The sequence below is a fragment of the Mus caroli genome, unplaced genomic scaffold (genome assembly GCF_978045245.1).
Source record: "Mus caroli unplaced genomic scaffold, Mus_caroli_1 scaffold_11, whole genome shotgun sequence".
NCBI classification, from domain to species: Eukaryota; Metazoa; Chordata; class Mammalia; order Rodentia; family Muridae; genus Mus; species Mus caroli.
Genome location: NW_028227266.1, coordinates 114,819,269 through 114,835,519, shown reverse-complemented (window position 1 = coordinate 114,835,519; position 16,251 = coordinate 114,819,269). Strand labels below are relative to the sequence as shown.

The following is a 16,251-nucleotide window of genomic DNA, read 5'->3' as shown; positions in this document are numbered from 1 at the left end:
TTCATAGATTTTCTTTCTCCTCCATCACTACTTCATACAAATTAGGCACTAGAATAAAACTGGGGAATGGCATAATAGAACATTCCAGAGTAAAACTGCGCACAAAGGGGGAGATGCTGTCTGCGTGGCTCTTTTATTTATTTATTTAGTTAGTTAGTTAGTTAGTTCAAATCGCATCTGAAAGAAGAACAGAAACAGCATAAAATACCAGTTAAGTTTGAGTTGATTCTGTAAGTCAATACACAATCTGAGGTGATCGCACAGCAGAGCACCGACAGTGCTGAACTGGAAAGATCTTGTTTGTTAAAAACCACAAAAGGAGTCCGTCACGTTATATTTCACAGGCAGAAAGAACAGTGGGGAAATTCAACATTTTCTAGTGCTGTAGTTAAGTCACTGGTTTTGTTTGTTTGTTTCTTGTTGAGATAGGGTCTCTTGCAGCTCAGGCTGTAGTCAAGGTTGACCTTTGAACTTCTGATGATTCTGCCTCTACTTTCTGAGTGCTTGAAATCACAAGCACGGTTTCTGGGGGTGCTGGGATCGGGTCTCATGTTAGGTAAGCACACACCAACTGGGTTACATCCCTGGCCCACAAAATGGACTTTAATACCTAACTACGGCCTTGCTAGCACCAAGTGATTTAGAGGGCTGTATATTTAGTACTAAAAAGCTTGTAGGTGCTGAAATGCTTTGCCTTGATCCCCAAGAGATGTTAAGTACTAATAGAAACAAACACAAACTCTTGTGGCCAGCAAGCCGACTGAGCAGGTAAAGCTGTTTGCTGCAAGGCTGAGGACATAAGTTCTATCCTAAGGACCCAGACAGGAGAAGCAGAGAGCTGACTCCCATAACTTGCCCTTTGGCCTCTACGTGTGCACCATGGCATGCACACAGGAAAGAAAGAAGAAAGGAAATATACATGGTTTTATCAGGATTTTACAGGGTGTGTTTTTTGTTTGTTTAATCACGTGCCCTAACAATATATACATATTCTGGGATGCAAGTGCTGCTTGCGCTTGCATTTCTCTGGATGAATGATACTCTCAACTAAACATGTCCTCTACATGATATATCATTAGTTAAACAATGTTCTTATGGGTAAAACCCAAGCAAAATTTTAGTTGTATAACAAAAGTATAGCATTTTAGGGTTTTGATGTGTTTTGAGATGAAGTCTTACTATGTAGACCATGCTGGCTTCATATTCAGGGCTCTCTTTCTGCCCTAGCCACCTGAGTACTGGGGTTATAGGTGTGAGCCATCACACACGGTCTCGAGGAGCATTGTCACCGAAGCCTTACATTCATTGTCATCTCGATCAGAACAATTGTGACCACCAGGAAAAGACCTCCAGCAAAGTTGAGTCTGTTGACCTTCCTTCAAAGAAGGACATGAAGGATCATTAGAACCTCAGATAAAAATCCCAGACACTCCCTCTCAGTCCTAGGTAATTCTGTGCTAAATGGAAGGGTAAGCAGAGGTGGCTTTCTACAGCTTCTGCTTTGTGAGCCCTCTGAGCATAACATCTGGTACCATCTTAACTGGAGATCTGATGAAGACAACTCTGAACATGCTGAAAGAATGAGCTGTGGTGGTCTAACCTTTCCTGGGATACCCGAGAAAACATGAAAAATGGACCAACACCACGATTCCACTCACGTCTAGGCATATTGGGCTTAATTTATAGGTGAAATAAGAATGAGACCACTCTGGAAATCAGTCTGGTGGTTCCTTAGAAAATTGGACATGGTACTACCGGAGGATCCAGCAATACCTCTCCTGGGCATATATCCAGAAGATGTCCCAACCGGTAAGAAGGACACATGCTCCACTATGTTCATAGCAGCCCTATTTATAATAGCCAGAAGCTGGAAAGAACCCAGATGCCCCTCAACAGAGGAATGGATACAGAAAATGTGGTACATTTACACAATGGAGCACTACTCAGCTATTAAAAAGAATGAATTTATGAAATTCATAGCCAAATGGATGGACCTGGAGGGCATCATCCTGAGTGAGGTAACACAATCACAAAGGAACTCACACAATATGAACTCACTGATAAGTGGATATTAGCCCAAAACTTAGGATACCCAAGATATAAGATACAGTTTGCTAAACACGTGAAGCTCAAGAAGAATGAAGACTGAAGTGTGGACACTATTCCCCTCCTTAGAATTGGGAACAGAACACCCATGGAAGGAGTTACAGAGACAAAGTTTGGAGCTGTGACGAAAGGATGGACCATCTAGAGACTGCCATATCCAGAGATCCATCCCATAATCAGCATCCAAACACTGACACCATTGCATTCACTAGCAAGATTTTGCTGAAAGGACCCAGATATAGCTGTCTCTTGTGAGACTATGCCGGGGCCTGGCAAACACAGAAGAGGATGCTCACAGTCAGCTAGCAAATGGATCACAGGGCCCCCAATGGAGGAGCTGGAGAAAGTACCGAAGGAGCTGAAGATATCCGCAACCCTATGGGTGGAACAACATTATGAACTAACCAGTACCCCGGAGCTCTTGACTCTAGCTGCATATGTATCAAAAGATGGCCTAGTCGGCCATCACTGGAAAGAGAGGCCCATTGGACATGCAAACTTTATATGCCCCAGTACAGGGGAACGCCAGGGCCAAAAAAAATGGGTATGGGTGGGTAGGGAAGTAGGGGGGGAGGGTATGGGGGACTTTTGGGATAGCATTGGAAATGTAATTGAGGAAAAGATGTAATTAAAAAAAAAAGAATGAGGGATTGTTTATAGGAACATGGATGAGACCTAAACAGCTGTGTCACTCTGTCACCTCTTAAGACCATGAGACCACATGTAGCTTGAACAAAATTGCACAGAGCTAAGAGGAAAGTAAAGAAGGGGTTTCTGTCTAATGACCATTTATTTACCCTCTTCCCCTGGCCTGATCTTTAAGAACCCTGGTGGGCTTATATGACAATCCCTGACTCCCCAGTAGAGCAGACCACTATTCATCTCTGCCTTCATCATCCTCAGAGAAGGTCTTTGGAAGGTCACATGGTAAGTGACTTATATGGGTCACTTTGAGGACCTCAAGGCAGCCCTCCCTCCCCATCCATCTTCAGAGGACATCACCACTGACAAGGCTACCAGGTGACCTCCTCCATGAGGAAATGGTCTGCATCTCTGTATTAATTACTTTTCTTATTGCTGTGATAAAATATCTAATCACAGCAAATTAAAGAAGGGAGGAGGGAGGGAAGGAGGAAGGCTATATTGGGGCACACGGTTTGAAGCACAGTCTATCATGAAGGCAAAGGCGTGGCATCAGGCGTGTGAAGCAGCTGATCACATTGCACCCAGGCAGGAGGCAGGAAGGAAGGAAGGGATGTTAATGCTCAGGTCTTTCTCCTTCTTATACAGCCCAGAACCCCAGCCCAGGGGGTGATGCCACCTACTTTCAAGGTGGGCCTTCTCACCTCAAATAATCCAATCTAAACACTCCCACACACAAACACACCCAGGGGCAGATTTCCATGGTGATTCTAAATCTTGCCAATTTGACAGTGAAGATGAACCCTCACAACTGCCTTCTGTGTGTCCACAGGACACCATAGAAACCAAATGCCCAGCATGGCTTGCTCTCAGGTGATGGGATAGGATCGGAGAATGTGTGACAGCTTCCCCCTCTTGCTCTCACACTTTATTCCACAAGTGGAGATGTACTGCTGACTTATCGACACTCCCCCTCTCTTGCCCTTGGCCTCACAGGTAACCTTTCAACACACACTACACTCTCTTTGCACTCTGAGCCAACTATGATTTTGCCCTTTAGGCCTGGTGTGTTGTGGTGAAAGGAAAATAGAATTGTTTAGAAAGCTCTGCCTCAAGGCAACCGCCTGCCTTATGAAGCCATCAACTTGCTTGAAAGGCCTGTTTCGACTGCCCGAATCTAAACAGTCCTCTCCTTCCTCTTTGTTTTCTGCCTACAAAGATCATAATCTCTCTGAAGCAGAGAGGTGAACTGCATGCAGAGAGCCACAGAGGTGATGCAGAGGATGCATGTGGTAAGTCTCAAAGTGTCCTGTGCATGGAGATGCTTCCAAACTGGATCATAGTATGGGTTCAACTGCGTTAGAGTCTCAAGTAAGCCAAGTTCATGGCTGTGACCTGTGTCTCAGTGGAGCCGTCACACTTACTCACAGTGTGAAAGGGGTATGCATGGGAGTGAGTCACCCAGCTGCCAGCTATGTTAATGACCCTCTCGGTGCTGATGGACAAAGTGCAAGTGGAGACTGAAAAGGAGGGGCTGGAGAGATGGTGCAAGGGTGGAGAACACTTGTCCTTCTAGAAGACTCTAGTTAGACTCCTATCATCCTCATACTCCAAACTGCCTGTTATCTCGGCTCCAGAGGAGCTGTACTGGACAACTGTACTGATATGCATATTTTTACACACAAACACCCATGGACACACATGGACATGGGTGTTTGCACTGGTGTGCACACACTCACACACAGACATACATGGACGCCTGTATTTATATACACACAGACACACATGGATAATTGCACTGGTGTGTACATACCCACACACAGACATACATGAATACCTGTATTTATATACACACAGACACACATGGACACCTGCACTGGTGTGCACACACTCACACAGTCACATACATGTAGAGGAATTTTAATTCAGCAACATGGTTGCTCTGGCAAGGGATCACATCCCAAACCTTCTAGGTCTGTGTGATCCAGCTAGAATGCAGACATGACCTTAGGACAAGCCTTTAAGTCCAAACAATAGAAGTAAGGTTGGTTTTCAGAAGGACGCAGCCATGCCTGAAAGTGACGTCTAATTGAGTGACAGAAAGATTTGACAGAATGAGTCAGAGACTGTTTTACAGAGACAAACTGCAGTGAAGACAGAACAAACAAGAGGAGGAGATGGGAGGTTAGAACAGATGGCCAGAGTTAGTTTGAGGTCACATAGAGCAATTCAGTCAGAAGCAGAGAGAAGATAGATTGAATCAGTCATCTTGGATAGAAGTTTGGGCCAGAATAGCTGAGTTGAAACAGCCAACCAGAGTTCAGAAAGAACTAGAAAGAGTGAGTGTATTCAGCAGTCAGCTTCCAAGACAACAATTGCATCTGGTAAATAAAAGATACTTTTACACATATGGGCATCTCTACCCCTGTATACACACACACACACACACACACACACACACACACACACACACACTAAATCCTTAAAATTAGAAAGACTGCAAGAGAGAAAATACTGGCACAATTCTCCCCCAGGGAGAGACAAGGCGCAAGTCCAGTCCATGCTACAAGCAGAAAGCTGGCATTTTCCTCCAACTTGGTCATAAAATGTTATCAGTTACTTCGAATCATGAATAAGAGCTGCAATTATAGATACCAACAGTTACATAAAGTATTGCTCCATTTTAATTATGACTTCTATGGGAGCTTCTTATCTGATAAAAATTAAATCAAATATCTAGGATGTATAAAAGAGCGGAGAGGAAGATCAGAATTGGCAGAGCAATGTCAGTGCAGCAGACACACATGGACATAGATTCCTCCTGTGGTGGACTTGTGAGAAACAAGTTGACACCGTGCACAGCCCAGCCTTCTGTGGGCTGAGCCATCGAAACAAGAGATGGCAATGCACATTTGAGAAACAGCACAGTCAAGAAGTGTGCCAAGTGGTGTCATCTTGCACATCAAGACCTGTGCGAGGTCTGCAAGGCCTTTCCCAGGGAAATGAGCAGTTGTTGTTGCCTGTGGTGTGATCAGAAAATCAGGGGTGGCAGCATCAGGCGGGACTTGCCTGGGTTTCTTCAGGACACAGGAGGTAAAAGACCTTCCCAGCAGCTCCTGGAGAGGGAACGTCCAGCTCTTCCACCTCCAGCAAGAAGACGGGACATCAAGTGAGGGATGGGGTTTTCATCCCACAGTCACACCTCTGACCCATAATTGTTTTTGTCTGAAAGAATTACAGGGATGGAAATGGAGAGGAGCCTGAGGAAAAGAAGGATCCAGCTCAAGGAGAGGTCCCAAGGCTTGACACTATTACTGAGGCTATGGAATGCTCACAAAAAGGGATCTATCATGACTGCCCTCTGAAAGACCCAACAAGCAACTGAAAGAGTCAGGTGCAGATATTTGCACCCAACCAATGGACAGAAACAGCTGACCCCTGTTGTTGAATTAGGGAAGGCTGAAAGAAGCTGAGAAGAAGGGCAATTCTGTAGGAGGACCAGAGTCTCAATTAATCTGGACCCTTGAGATCTGTCAAACACTGGACCACCAAACAGGTAGCATACAGCAGCTGATATGAGGCCCCTAACACACATACAATAGAGGACTTCGGGATCTGTGTTCATTCAGAGATGATGCACCTTAACCCTCAGGAGACTGGAGGACCCAGGGAGTTTAGAGATCAGGTGGGGGGGGGGCATCCACGTGGAGATGGGGTGGGGTGGGGAGGAGGTGTGGTATGTGGAGCAGTCAGAGGGTGGATGGGGGAGCAAGGAATGGAATATGGAGTGTAAAGAATAAATCACAAATAAAATTAAATTTAAAAAAAAGAAAATCTCTAGTGATGGCGCTTACTGGCAAGGAGCAAGGGACTTGTGTTCACTTGTGTTCACTTGTGTTCACTTTTGTTCACTTGTGTCCACTTGTCCATTGCTGGTGGGAGTGCAGAATTGTACAACCACTTTGGAAATTGATTTGGCAGTTTCTCAGAAAATTGGGAATAGTTCTTTAAAAAAAAGTTCTCCGTGTGTGTGTGTGTGTGTGTGTGTGTGTGTGTGTGTTTCGGAACAGGAAGTGTTATCCAAGTCATCCCCTTTGCTCTGTTAAGAATAGCAGAACCCAAAGCTCCTCCAACCACATTCTTGACTGCATTTGTCCTTCGCTCGGAAGGGTTTAGTCAAAAGCAACCATATCTAAAACCTGCTTACCCGAGAGATGCGTACTTATTGATTCATCCGACCCAATAAACATTTGGACAGTGAGCAGGGGAGAAAGCACTTGTCTGAGATAAGAGGGGGGGATGAAGAGTTGGGGGCAGATGGGTAGAGATGTCTGAGAAGAGCTTTGGATTAAGCCCAGAAGGCCTAGATATGGCTGCTTCAAGAGCCAGCGCCGAGAGTGCCAAAGGTAGACAGACTGCTGTAAACCACAGAGCCACCTGCTTGCATTCAGTCAATGTACAGCCTCTGAACTCCCCAGAGGCTTTGTGTGGGAAGACTGGTCTCTATTTGGTCTCCTCAGCCACACACCACATCCATGAGGTAAGGAGTGTTGTCCATCCTGTCCCTATAGCCAGACTCCCACCTCACCTCCTGCTCGCTCACAGCCCCAACACGGACTGCCCTAACAGCTGCTACCATTCTCCCACCAGCAAATGACAGGTGAAAGAGTGCCCATGGGCCAGTGAGAAGGCTCAGAGCTGCGTCCGAGCCCCAGGGTTCTCATGGTAGAAGGAGAGAACTGAGTAAGGGCTGCTCTCTGACCTCCTCATTTGTGCCCCATCGCACGCGTGTGTATGCACTCACATACTTGTGGATACGTGTGCATACACAATAAACAAACAAAACCAAATAAAAGTGTGTATATGTCAGTGTGGGATGGCCAAGGTGCCATTTGTCCAGAAGCTAGATGCTTGCGTTGACTGGATTCCCAGGAACGGGTCACTCTAGGCAGCTTGTCAACTCCATGGTGTATCTGAAACATTGCTGCTTTCTCCACAGAAAAATCAGGCCCCTTCTTGGATTGTTTTCTGTGGTTTTAATTAATTTTCACCCGGTTGTTTCCCTCTGTCTCGTTTATGATAACAAGTGCTGAAAGGCCATAAATGCTGAGGTCTGAGAATTAATTAGGACGCATTTCAGAATCCAATGGAAGCCTGTCGTTTGACACCAGAGATGACATGCGTGCGTGTGAGAGAAGGTATAACCAGGCCAGAAAGAAGAACATAGCTGGTAAGGCTGGCTTCAGATGAATGAGAAAAACATCCACACAGAACAGGACCCTCAGCCTTCGCCTGCAAACAGACTCTTTTCCCTTTTAATTTTTGGCACCAGCAGTAGGGACTCACTTCCAGAAATACAAATTAGTAGAAGAAACTAAGCTAAGTCCACTTTCTGCCCAGTCACAGCCCTGGTTCTGAGTTCCTGGGCACACCTCCTTGTCAACCCCAGCTGCACTTGGATAAATAGGTTATTCCTTCTCAACAGACGGGACTCTTATCGAACATACTATTTTGCAATCTGCTGTAATTTAAATTACTCAGCATTTGCATTTTTCAACAGAGTCCCTAGTGCTAAATATTTAATGCATACCAACATTTTACTATTACTATAGAGTGGGAGAGAAAAAAAAAAGATAATTGCTTTAGATGTTAATGAAAAAGTTCAAAAACAAACTGTAAGAAATATTTGAGAACTTTTGAACAAGATCCACAAAAGCTGAAAATATCAAAACTCTGCAAAATTACCCCCATAATGCATCCCATTAGTACTATTTAAAGTAATCAGCAAAGGAAAGCATGCATTTTAACTATCTTGTTCTAAAGCTTAATGAAATTAATGGGAAAAAAATGAGGAGCCATTTAATAAGACACTTGATTGTCTAATAAGCCTGATAGAGAGGATGATTTTTGTGCCAGTTTCCAGAAATTCAAGGGTGTACCTGGGCCAGGAGGCAAGTCATGTGCAGAGGAATCGGTACAGTGAACACATTTATATACACAGAAGGGGAAGGTGATGTTTTCTAACTGTGAATCCCAGCATCTGGGCTTCCCATCTCCCATGAGGAGCAATAGAGGGTACAGGAGTTAAAGTTCTATGATAGACAGTGGACAGAGCCTGAAAAAGATAGGGAGTTAGAATAGCAATGTCTAAGAAGAGATTCTCAGAGAGAGGCGCGAAGAGGGAGGGGGAGGGGGAGAGATAGGACGAGAAAGAATGCTGAATCCCTTAGATGCGACTGTTCAGAGAGCCAGCTGAAGGTAATGTATTCTACTGCAGACTTCCTGACAAGGAGCCACCTTCTAGCCCTGATTCAGAAGGCAACCCTTGAGAAGAGGAGAGGGAGGGACACTGGAGAGATGGTTCAGTGGGTAAGAACGCTCACTGTGCAAGCAGAAAGAGTGAAATTCAAATCTGCGACCACCATGTAGAAAGCTGGTCATGGTTATGCGCTTGTAACCAAGTCCTGGGGATAGGATGAAGTGGGGTGAGTGGAGTGGGTAGAGACAGGGTCCCTGGGGCTGTGGTTCTACTCTGAGATTCAGTGAGAAACCCTGCCTCAGGGGAGTAAGGGGAAGAGAGTGAGGTCTATAAAGAACAAGGTCAGTACCCAGAGCTCTCAGCAGGCAGTAAAAGTCAGGCGCTGGTTATCATGAAAGGTAGCATGCGACTGCTCATCGCAGCCTCCATGATAAGCATCGAGGAGTGATAATCATTGCAATGGCAGTTAGAGAGGGTTAGCATGTGCAGAGTGCCAGCCACGGCTAGGTGTCTGTGTGTCTCTTAACCTTTCCCAGAGCTCTGAGGACAGACACCAGGACCCGGAAGCACAGTCTGGCTGCTATGCCAAGGAGTACTGAAGAGAACTGGTGAGAGCTGAAGGTGGTTTAAAACACTCAGGCTCAGGCCCCAAACAGAGAGGAAACGGTTACAGACCAAGCATTCCTGACCTGCTATAAAATGTCCACATCACTGAGGAGGGAATGTTTAGGGCAGTGGGAAGACAAAGGCCCCCTTAACTGTGATGCTGGCCAAGCCGGGCAGTCAAGATGACAACAACGGGCTGGAAAATTAATGCTCTTGGTTGCTAGCTTTGACCGGTTTTTTTCTGACTTTCAGTTTCTTTTTAATTACTCATCAGTTTTAAAAACAGTTACTCTCTCTCTCTGTCTCTCTCTGTCTCTCTCTGTCTCTCTCTCTCTCTCTCTCTCTCTCTCTGTGTGTGTGTGTGTGTGTGTGTGTATGTGTGTTTGACACAGGGCCTTATTTAGCCCAAGTTGGCCTTGAACTCCTTATATAGCTGAAGATGACCTTGAATCCTGGATTCTCTCGCTTCTGTCTCCTAAGCACTGGGATTATGGGTTGGAGCCACCACTCCAGGCTGTGGTGCTATTTTGTGTCCCTGGGAAGTCAGAAACGAAATGTTCCAAAATAATTAAGGGGTCAACTTCATCAAAGTCAGCTGAGAGGATCACTGGAGAGCCCAGTGGCTAGTGCTGTGACTGGCCCTTCAAAGCGTGCGTTTAAGGCATGAGGCTGCTTCCTTACAAGAGCAAAGCCAGCCCCTTAGGCTCTGAAAGACAAGAGAGCTGGAAGGACACCTACCCACCAGATGCCTGACCCTGCGTTGATTCTTTGCTACCTATCTGCCTAAGTCCTTGCATGAGATCTAACCACCACCACCAACAACAACCCCAAAACTTAGAATGCATTCAAATAATATCTTATACTCCAGCATAGTTTGGTTAGGTCACGTAACTGTGTGTGAACTCAGGTCTTTAAAATCATGACTACTGTTTCATGTGTAAAGACTTATACATTTTTCCCTTTGTGAATATCTCCAAGGAGAAAAGGGGAAATACATGTTCAGATTTTAAATTCGACAACAAACAGGGTGAACTGTCTCAGGAACTATGCGGTATTACCTTAAGCCATCTACTGTTGCCTCTTGTTTCCCCCACGAGACAGAGTCGCACATAACTCTGGCTGGCCCTAAACTCACCATAGCTTAGGATAACCTTAACCTCCTCCATCCAGCTAGAATCACAGTTATGTTCCATGTGGTGCTAGGAATCCGAACCAGAGTGTGGAGTGTGCTGGGAAAGCCCTCTGCCAACAGAGCTTCATCCCCAGCCCCAGCCCTGTCTTATTCACTCATTTCACCGAGCAAGTGCACTCCGGATGCACATCCCTACCATGCACCTGCATTTGGCAAGGTGCTGGCAATGCAGTGCATGTGAGTGGTCCCCATTCCCAGGCATCAGGAGAATCACAGGTGAAGGGATCAGGAGTACAGTGGAGCCAACAATTAGCAACATGGGTTAGTTCTCCTAGCTGTCAACAGTTAACGTTCATAACTCCACTTGCAACCTATGGACAGGAGATGTCTACATATGCAAAGCCCACTGCTGCTACAGCCTCTCTGTTTTTCCTGACTGTCACAATAATCTTCAGTAATGTTTATTTTTATCCCTCTTTGCCAATTAAGAAATTAAGTCTTGCGGAGAGAGAGGGCTCAGTTCACAAGGTGTTTGCATTACGAATAGGAGTTGGATCCCCAGAACCTATGTAAAGTGTGGGGAAGGTAAAATAAGAAATTCTCTGAGGCTTGCTCTAGTCAATTGGTGAGTTCCAGGCCTGTAACCAAGCCTGTATCAAAATAAGGTAGAGAGCAGCTAAGAGGAATGGCACTCAAAGTTGACCTCTGACCTCTGCATGCACGCTTCCAGACTCGCTCACAATGCAGAGGGAAACGGAGGTTCACGGGACTCTGGCCATATATCCAGGGACATGGAATCTGAAAAGACCATGGAGCAGAGAACTTTTCATGCCTTCTTCTCTTCTCTCTGTTCCTACAGTTGCCCTAGGAGAATGGCTGAGGTCCTTAAGGATCTGCCTGCTCCCAGAGCACCACCCTAAGCTTGGACTCATCTATCATGGTCAAGAGGAACCATCTCTGTGAGGCTGCCCTGAGCGTGGGACTATTACAGAGCATGCCCTGCCTCTCAGAGCCAACTTGTCTACTACGCTCAGCAAGCAGAAGGCTCTCCCAAAGGAGCAGCACCCACTGTCTACCCTGTCCCTACACATCTTGCATCTTTCCCACCCCAAAGCTGTCCTTCCCATGAAATGAGACTTGTATACCAGGGTCCTCTCTGGTGCTCTTCTTGTGGTCCTTGAGAGGCAGGCAAGGGATGCCACTCCAGGTGATCTGCTCCCTCTACTGCCCTGCAGAGTCTGAGGTTAGCAGCTAGGATGTGCGCGCAGAGTTGGAACCCTCTAGTGCACACCCAGCGTTACGCTACCATTTGCACACATAACAGCTTCCTTCTTACCAACTTACTAATGGGCTTAGATCAGATGATCCTGGCAGCTTAGTAGAGTAAGGACAGGATCATTTGCCACATGCTGGGTTATTCCCAAGTTGGGTTTCATTCAGGGAGGTCCAACCAACAGCCCTTGGGTCACATGCACCCCAAGATAGCTGTGAATGTAGTCCAAAACAAAATTGATTGCAAATGTAGTTAAAATATTGACAGTGCTTTTGGTAATAATTTTCAAACTGTATTTCACAGTTCTCACAGCAACTGTGAGATGAACATGGTCCAGCAAAACCAAATGTTGAATATTCCTGAAACAGGACTGGATAGATAGCTCAGTAGTCAAAAGCACTGGTTGCTCTTCCAGAAATGAAGAAGGGTGATTCCCAGGATCCACCTGGGGTCTTACAACCAACCATCTGAAATCCCAAAGCCAGGGGATTTGATGCTCTCTTCCAGCCACTGTGAGCACAAGACACGCACATGCTACACAGACAGACATGTAAGAAAACATTAAAACACAAAATAAAATAAAGAAATAAATTTTAAAGGGAAAGAAAGAAAAAGTAAGTCTCTCACACAGACAGAAAGAGAAAGAGGGGGAAGGAGAGAGAGAGAGAGAGAGAGAGAGAGAGAGAGAGAGAGTCTTGTTATCAAACATCAAAGTTTCAATTTCATTACAATATCTCTGTCTACCAGTCTTATCCCAACATAGGCAAGTGACATTTCAACAGAGCAGAAAAACATTGCCACCCATCCCACTAAAGTGGGAATCAGGTATTTCCATTGTAAACATATTTTCAACAATAATCAGAAGTAATCACACAGCAGTACATGAGTGGTGGTGGTGGTATATCCAATAGGGAGAATTATAATTTGAGTAAAAAGAATTTTTCATTGTTAATAAATGCAATGGAATTCAGTATAGATAATACCCCAGCATTTCCTGGATGCAAGATGGCTAGATCATAGTATCTATCAAAATATGAAGAAGGAACAAGAATTCTTTATCTGTGCTAGGATTCCTTATGGTCTTTTGCCATAACAGACAGGTCTATTACACACAGTCAATAAGCAAGAACATCATCATTCAGCCTATTTATCAAGTGTCACTCTGTACATTGTCTCATAGACACTTGAGGCTGTATGAAGTCTGACAGGCAGATCCTGTACCTGTTGATGCCATACCAAGCTTATGCTGCAACTCAGGGCCATTAACCATGTTATCACTTGATCACCTGCTCTGGGACACCAAGACAGATTGAGACTTAATCCTTCTGGTCTGTCAGGAATTCAGATTTAAAGTTAAAGAGGCTAAGGATGTGGCCCAGTTGAGGGAGTGCTTGCCTAGCACTAAGGACTTGGGAGGTAAACGATGGAGGATAAGAAGACCAATGTCATTCTTATCAACACAAGAATCTGTGGCCAGGCTGAGCTACACAAAAGGTGATGGAGATGGAGAGAGATCTCTCAGTAGGCAAAATGCTTGCCTTGTTAAGAATGAGGCCTAAGTTCACTCCTCAGAATGGATAAAAATTATATTATACAGATATATAAAACATTATACACATAACATCGTATGTATGTATGTACACACACATATGTATATGCTGTGATCTCAGAGCTGGAGATCTGGAGACAATAGTCTCTTGGGCTTGTTGGACACCTGAATTCACTTGGAGAGCTGGAAGACAATGTGAGACAGGCCGTCTCAGAAAACAAGGAGGATGCCAGGCAGTGGTGACACACACCTTTAATCCCAGCACATGGGAGGCAGAGGCAGTCGGATTTCTGAGTTCGAGGCCAGCCTAGTCTATAGAGTGAGTTCCAGGACAGCCAGGGCTACACAGAGAAACCCTGTCTCAAAAAAAAAAAAAAAAAGAAAGAAAGAAAGAAAAAGGAAAGAAGAGAGGAAGAGAAGAGAAGAGAAGAGAAGAGAAGAGAAGAGAAGAGAAGAGAAGAGAAGAGAAGAGAAGAGGAAGAGAAGAGAAGGAAAAGAAAAGAAAGGAAAGGAAAGGAAAAGAAAGGAAAGGAAAAGAAAGGAAAAACAAAAAAAAAAAAAAGAAAAGAAAAAGAACACAAGGAGGACAGCTCCTGAGGAAAAAAAGTACCCCAAGGGTGAGTTCTGGCCTCCACATCTACATCCATATGTACTGGTACGTATATATATATATATATACACACACACACACACACACACACACACACAGAGAGAGAGAGAGAGAGAGAGAGAGAGAGAGAGAGAGAGAGAGAGAGCGGAAGACAGAGACAGAGGCAGAGGCAGAGGCAGAGGCAGAGGCAGAGGCAGAGGCAGAGGCAGAGGCAGAGGCAGAGACAGACAGAGACAGAGCAAGGCATGTGTAAAGTGACGGAGAGGTAGCTGTGTTGTTAGGACACTCACCTTGGAACAGCAAGAGGCAGCGGATGAAATTGAACAAGGTTCCTTCCTGCACAAGAGTCCTTGCCTGACTAAGCCACTGAACAAAATACCCAGCTCTGAAAGTGGCTGATCCTTGGGGTCCCCTGGCACGGTTACCTGACTACCTGAAGAATGGAAGACCAGGGGGAGTTTTTTAAATCCAAGGAGGCCTCATTAAGCTCTGCTCAGTGCCTTCCCAAAGGGTCTTGTAGAGAGAGGAGTTATTCCTGGAGGAGGGCTCCTGAAAGGTCAACAACTAGCCAGTTACTGAGAATCTGAACAATAACGACCTTTCAAAGGGGAGACAGATGCTTCAGGGGTCCCGGGTGAAGTCTTTGGTAATGATTAATTAGAACACACTTAGGTCAGTGGTGACCGGCTACTGCATTTTATCACATGTGTAAAATAGTCCCAAGTCCTTCCCCTGAAAAAGCCTTCGTAAATACTACCTTAAAGATACAGAGCCAAATGATAGCCGAGTTACACAAAACCGGTGCATCATTAAACAACAAAATGCCAGTTACGATCCCAAGCGCATTAGGTTGCCTGTGGGCTAATGATCTCACGGATAAAGGCAGCACACTGAGGCTGTGCAATCCTTGTCCCGCAGAGGCTGAGCTGTCAGTCTGGGAAAGCGCTGGCGCTCTGACTCTGAGCCCATGCTGCAGAGTAAGTGCCAAGCAAAAGCCTTGGCCCCCGAAAGTGCCCCGCAGAATCCCCTGAACTTTACAAAAGTTAACTCTAGAATCAACGGAAAAGATCTAGAAAAAAATGCAAAAATCTGCGAAAATGAAGGCTTCTGACACAACGTTTCTGCTTAAGAAAGAGGAAATAGCCTGTCTGCTGTCCCCTGGGTTAACCAACTAGAAGCTGCAGGACACTGAAGGCCAGGGAGTTAAGCTGGTTACCTTGGCTGGCACCCTGGCTGTCGTCGCAGGCGTGGCTCATCGCGGCTCCTGGCTTCTCTGCTGGGGCTGCAGCGGGGCTCCGTTCTGGATCGCACAGGTGCAGGCAGAGACACTAGAGACCAGGACAAGCCCGCCACTGCTCTGCCGTGCCACCCAGGCTGCAGTGCCCGCCTCCGGAGGCAGCCTGGGGCTCTCTAAGAAGACAGGGTTTGAGCTAGGGCCAGCGTCCCTCCGCCCTGTCTGGAAGGTGGGGAGTAGGTGCCAGGGGCGTGTCACTGGGACAGGCATAGAAGCCCCATCAGCCCCAGGGGAAGGTAGGGGCAGCAAGGCAGTGGGCCAGGTCCTAGTGACCCTCCCACGGTCCACCTACTCTTTTTATTTCGTCTCTCCACCCCCATTCCCCTGGTTTTGTTGGTTTGTTTGTTTTTGAGTCCGTCTGACTCTGCCCTGGAACTCACTATGTAGCTCAGGCTGGCTGTGAACTCTCAGCAATCCTCCTGCCTCTCAACCTTCCACTGATAGGAGTATAGCAACAGCTCTTCCTTGCAGGGTCTGAGCTGGACACACAAGTCTCAAGGTAAATTTGATACTGCTTGTTCCTGGTGCATTCTGGGAACCTATTTTAAGGCACCTGCAGAGCCCATTCATTCAGGACTGCCCTGACATTTAAAAGTTATACAAACGAATCGGTTTTTCCTTCCCTCACTTCAACCTGTTGCTGCTACAATATCCCAAGTTTGGGGAAGGCAAAGTGGCCAGCCGTTTGTTCCGGGATGGTAACTGTTTTAGTTGCTTATCTCTTTGCTGGGACAACATACAGACCGAGGGAACAGAGAGGAGGAGGGGTTTATTTAGACT

The 16,251-nt window shown here is 45.9% G+C and overlaps 1 protein-coding gene across 2 annotated transcripts in view; it reads right to left on the bottom strand.

Moving 5' to 3' along the window:
• Gadl1 (GAD like acidic amino acid decarboxylase 1) overlaps window positions 1-15,930 on the bottom strand; it is a 168,618-nt gene extending 152,688 nt beyond the window's left edge. The window contains exon 1 of one of the 2 annotated variants that reach the window (XM_029481848.2): window positions 15,394-15,930. In XM_029481848.2, coding sequence (XP_029337708.2) covers window positions 15,394-15,433 — 40 coding nt within the window. In that variant the 5' untranslated portion in view covers window positions 15,434-15,930. Of the gene's footprint in view, window positions 1-14,467; window positions 14,544-15,393 lie in introns of those variants that run through there. The other variant, XM_085828150.1, reaches the window with a different exon arrangement.
• Window positions 15,931-16,251: the final 321 nt, after the last annotated feature.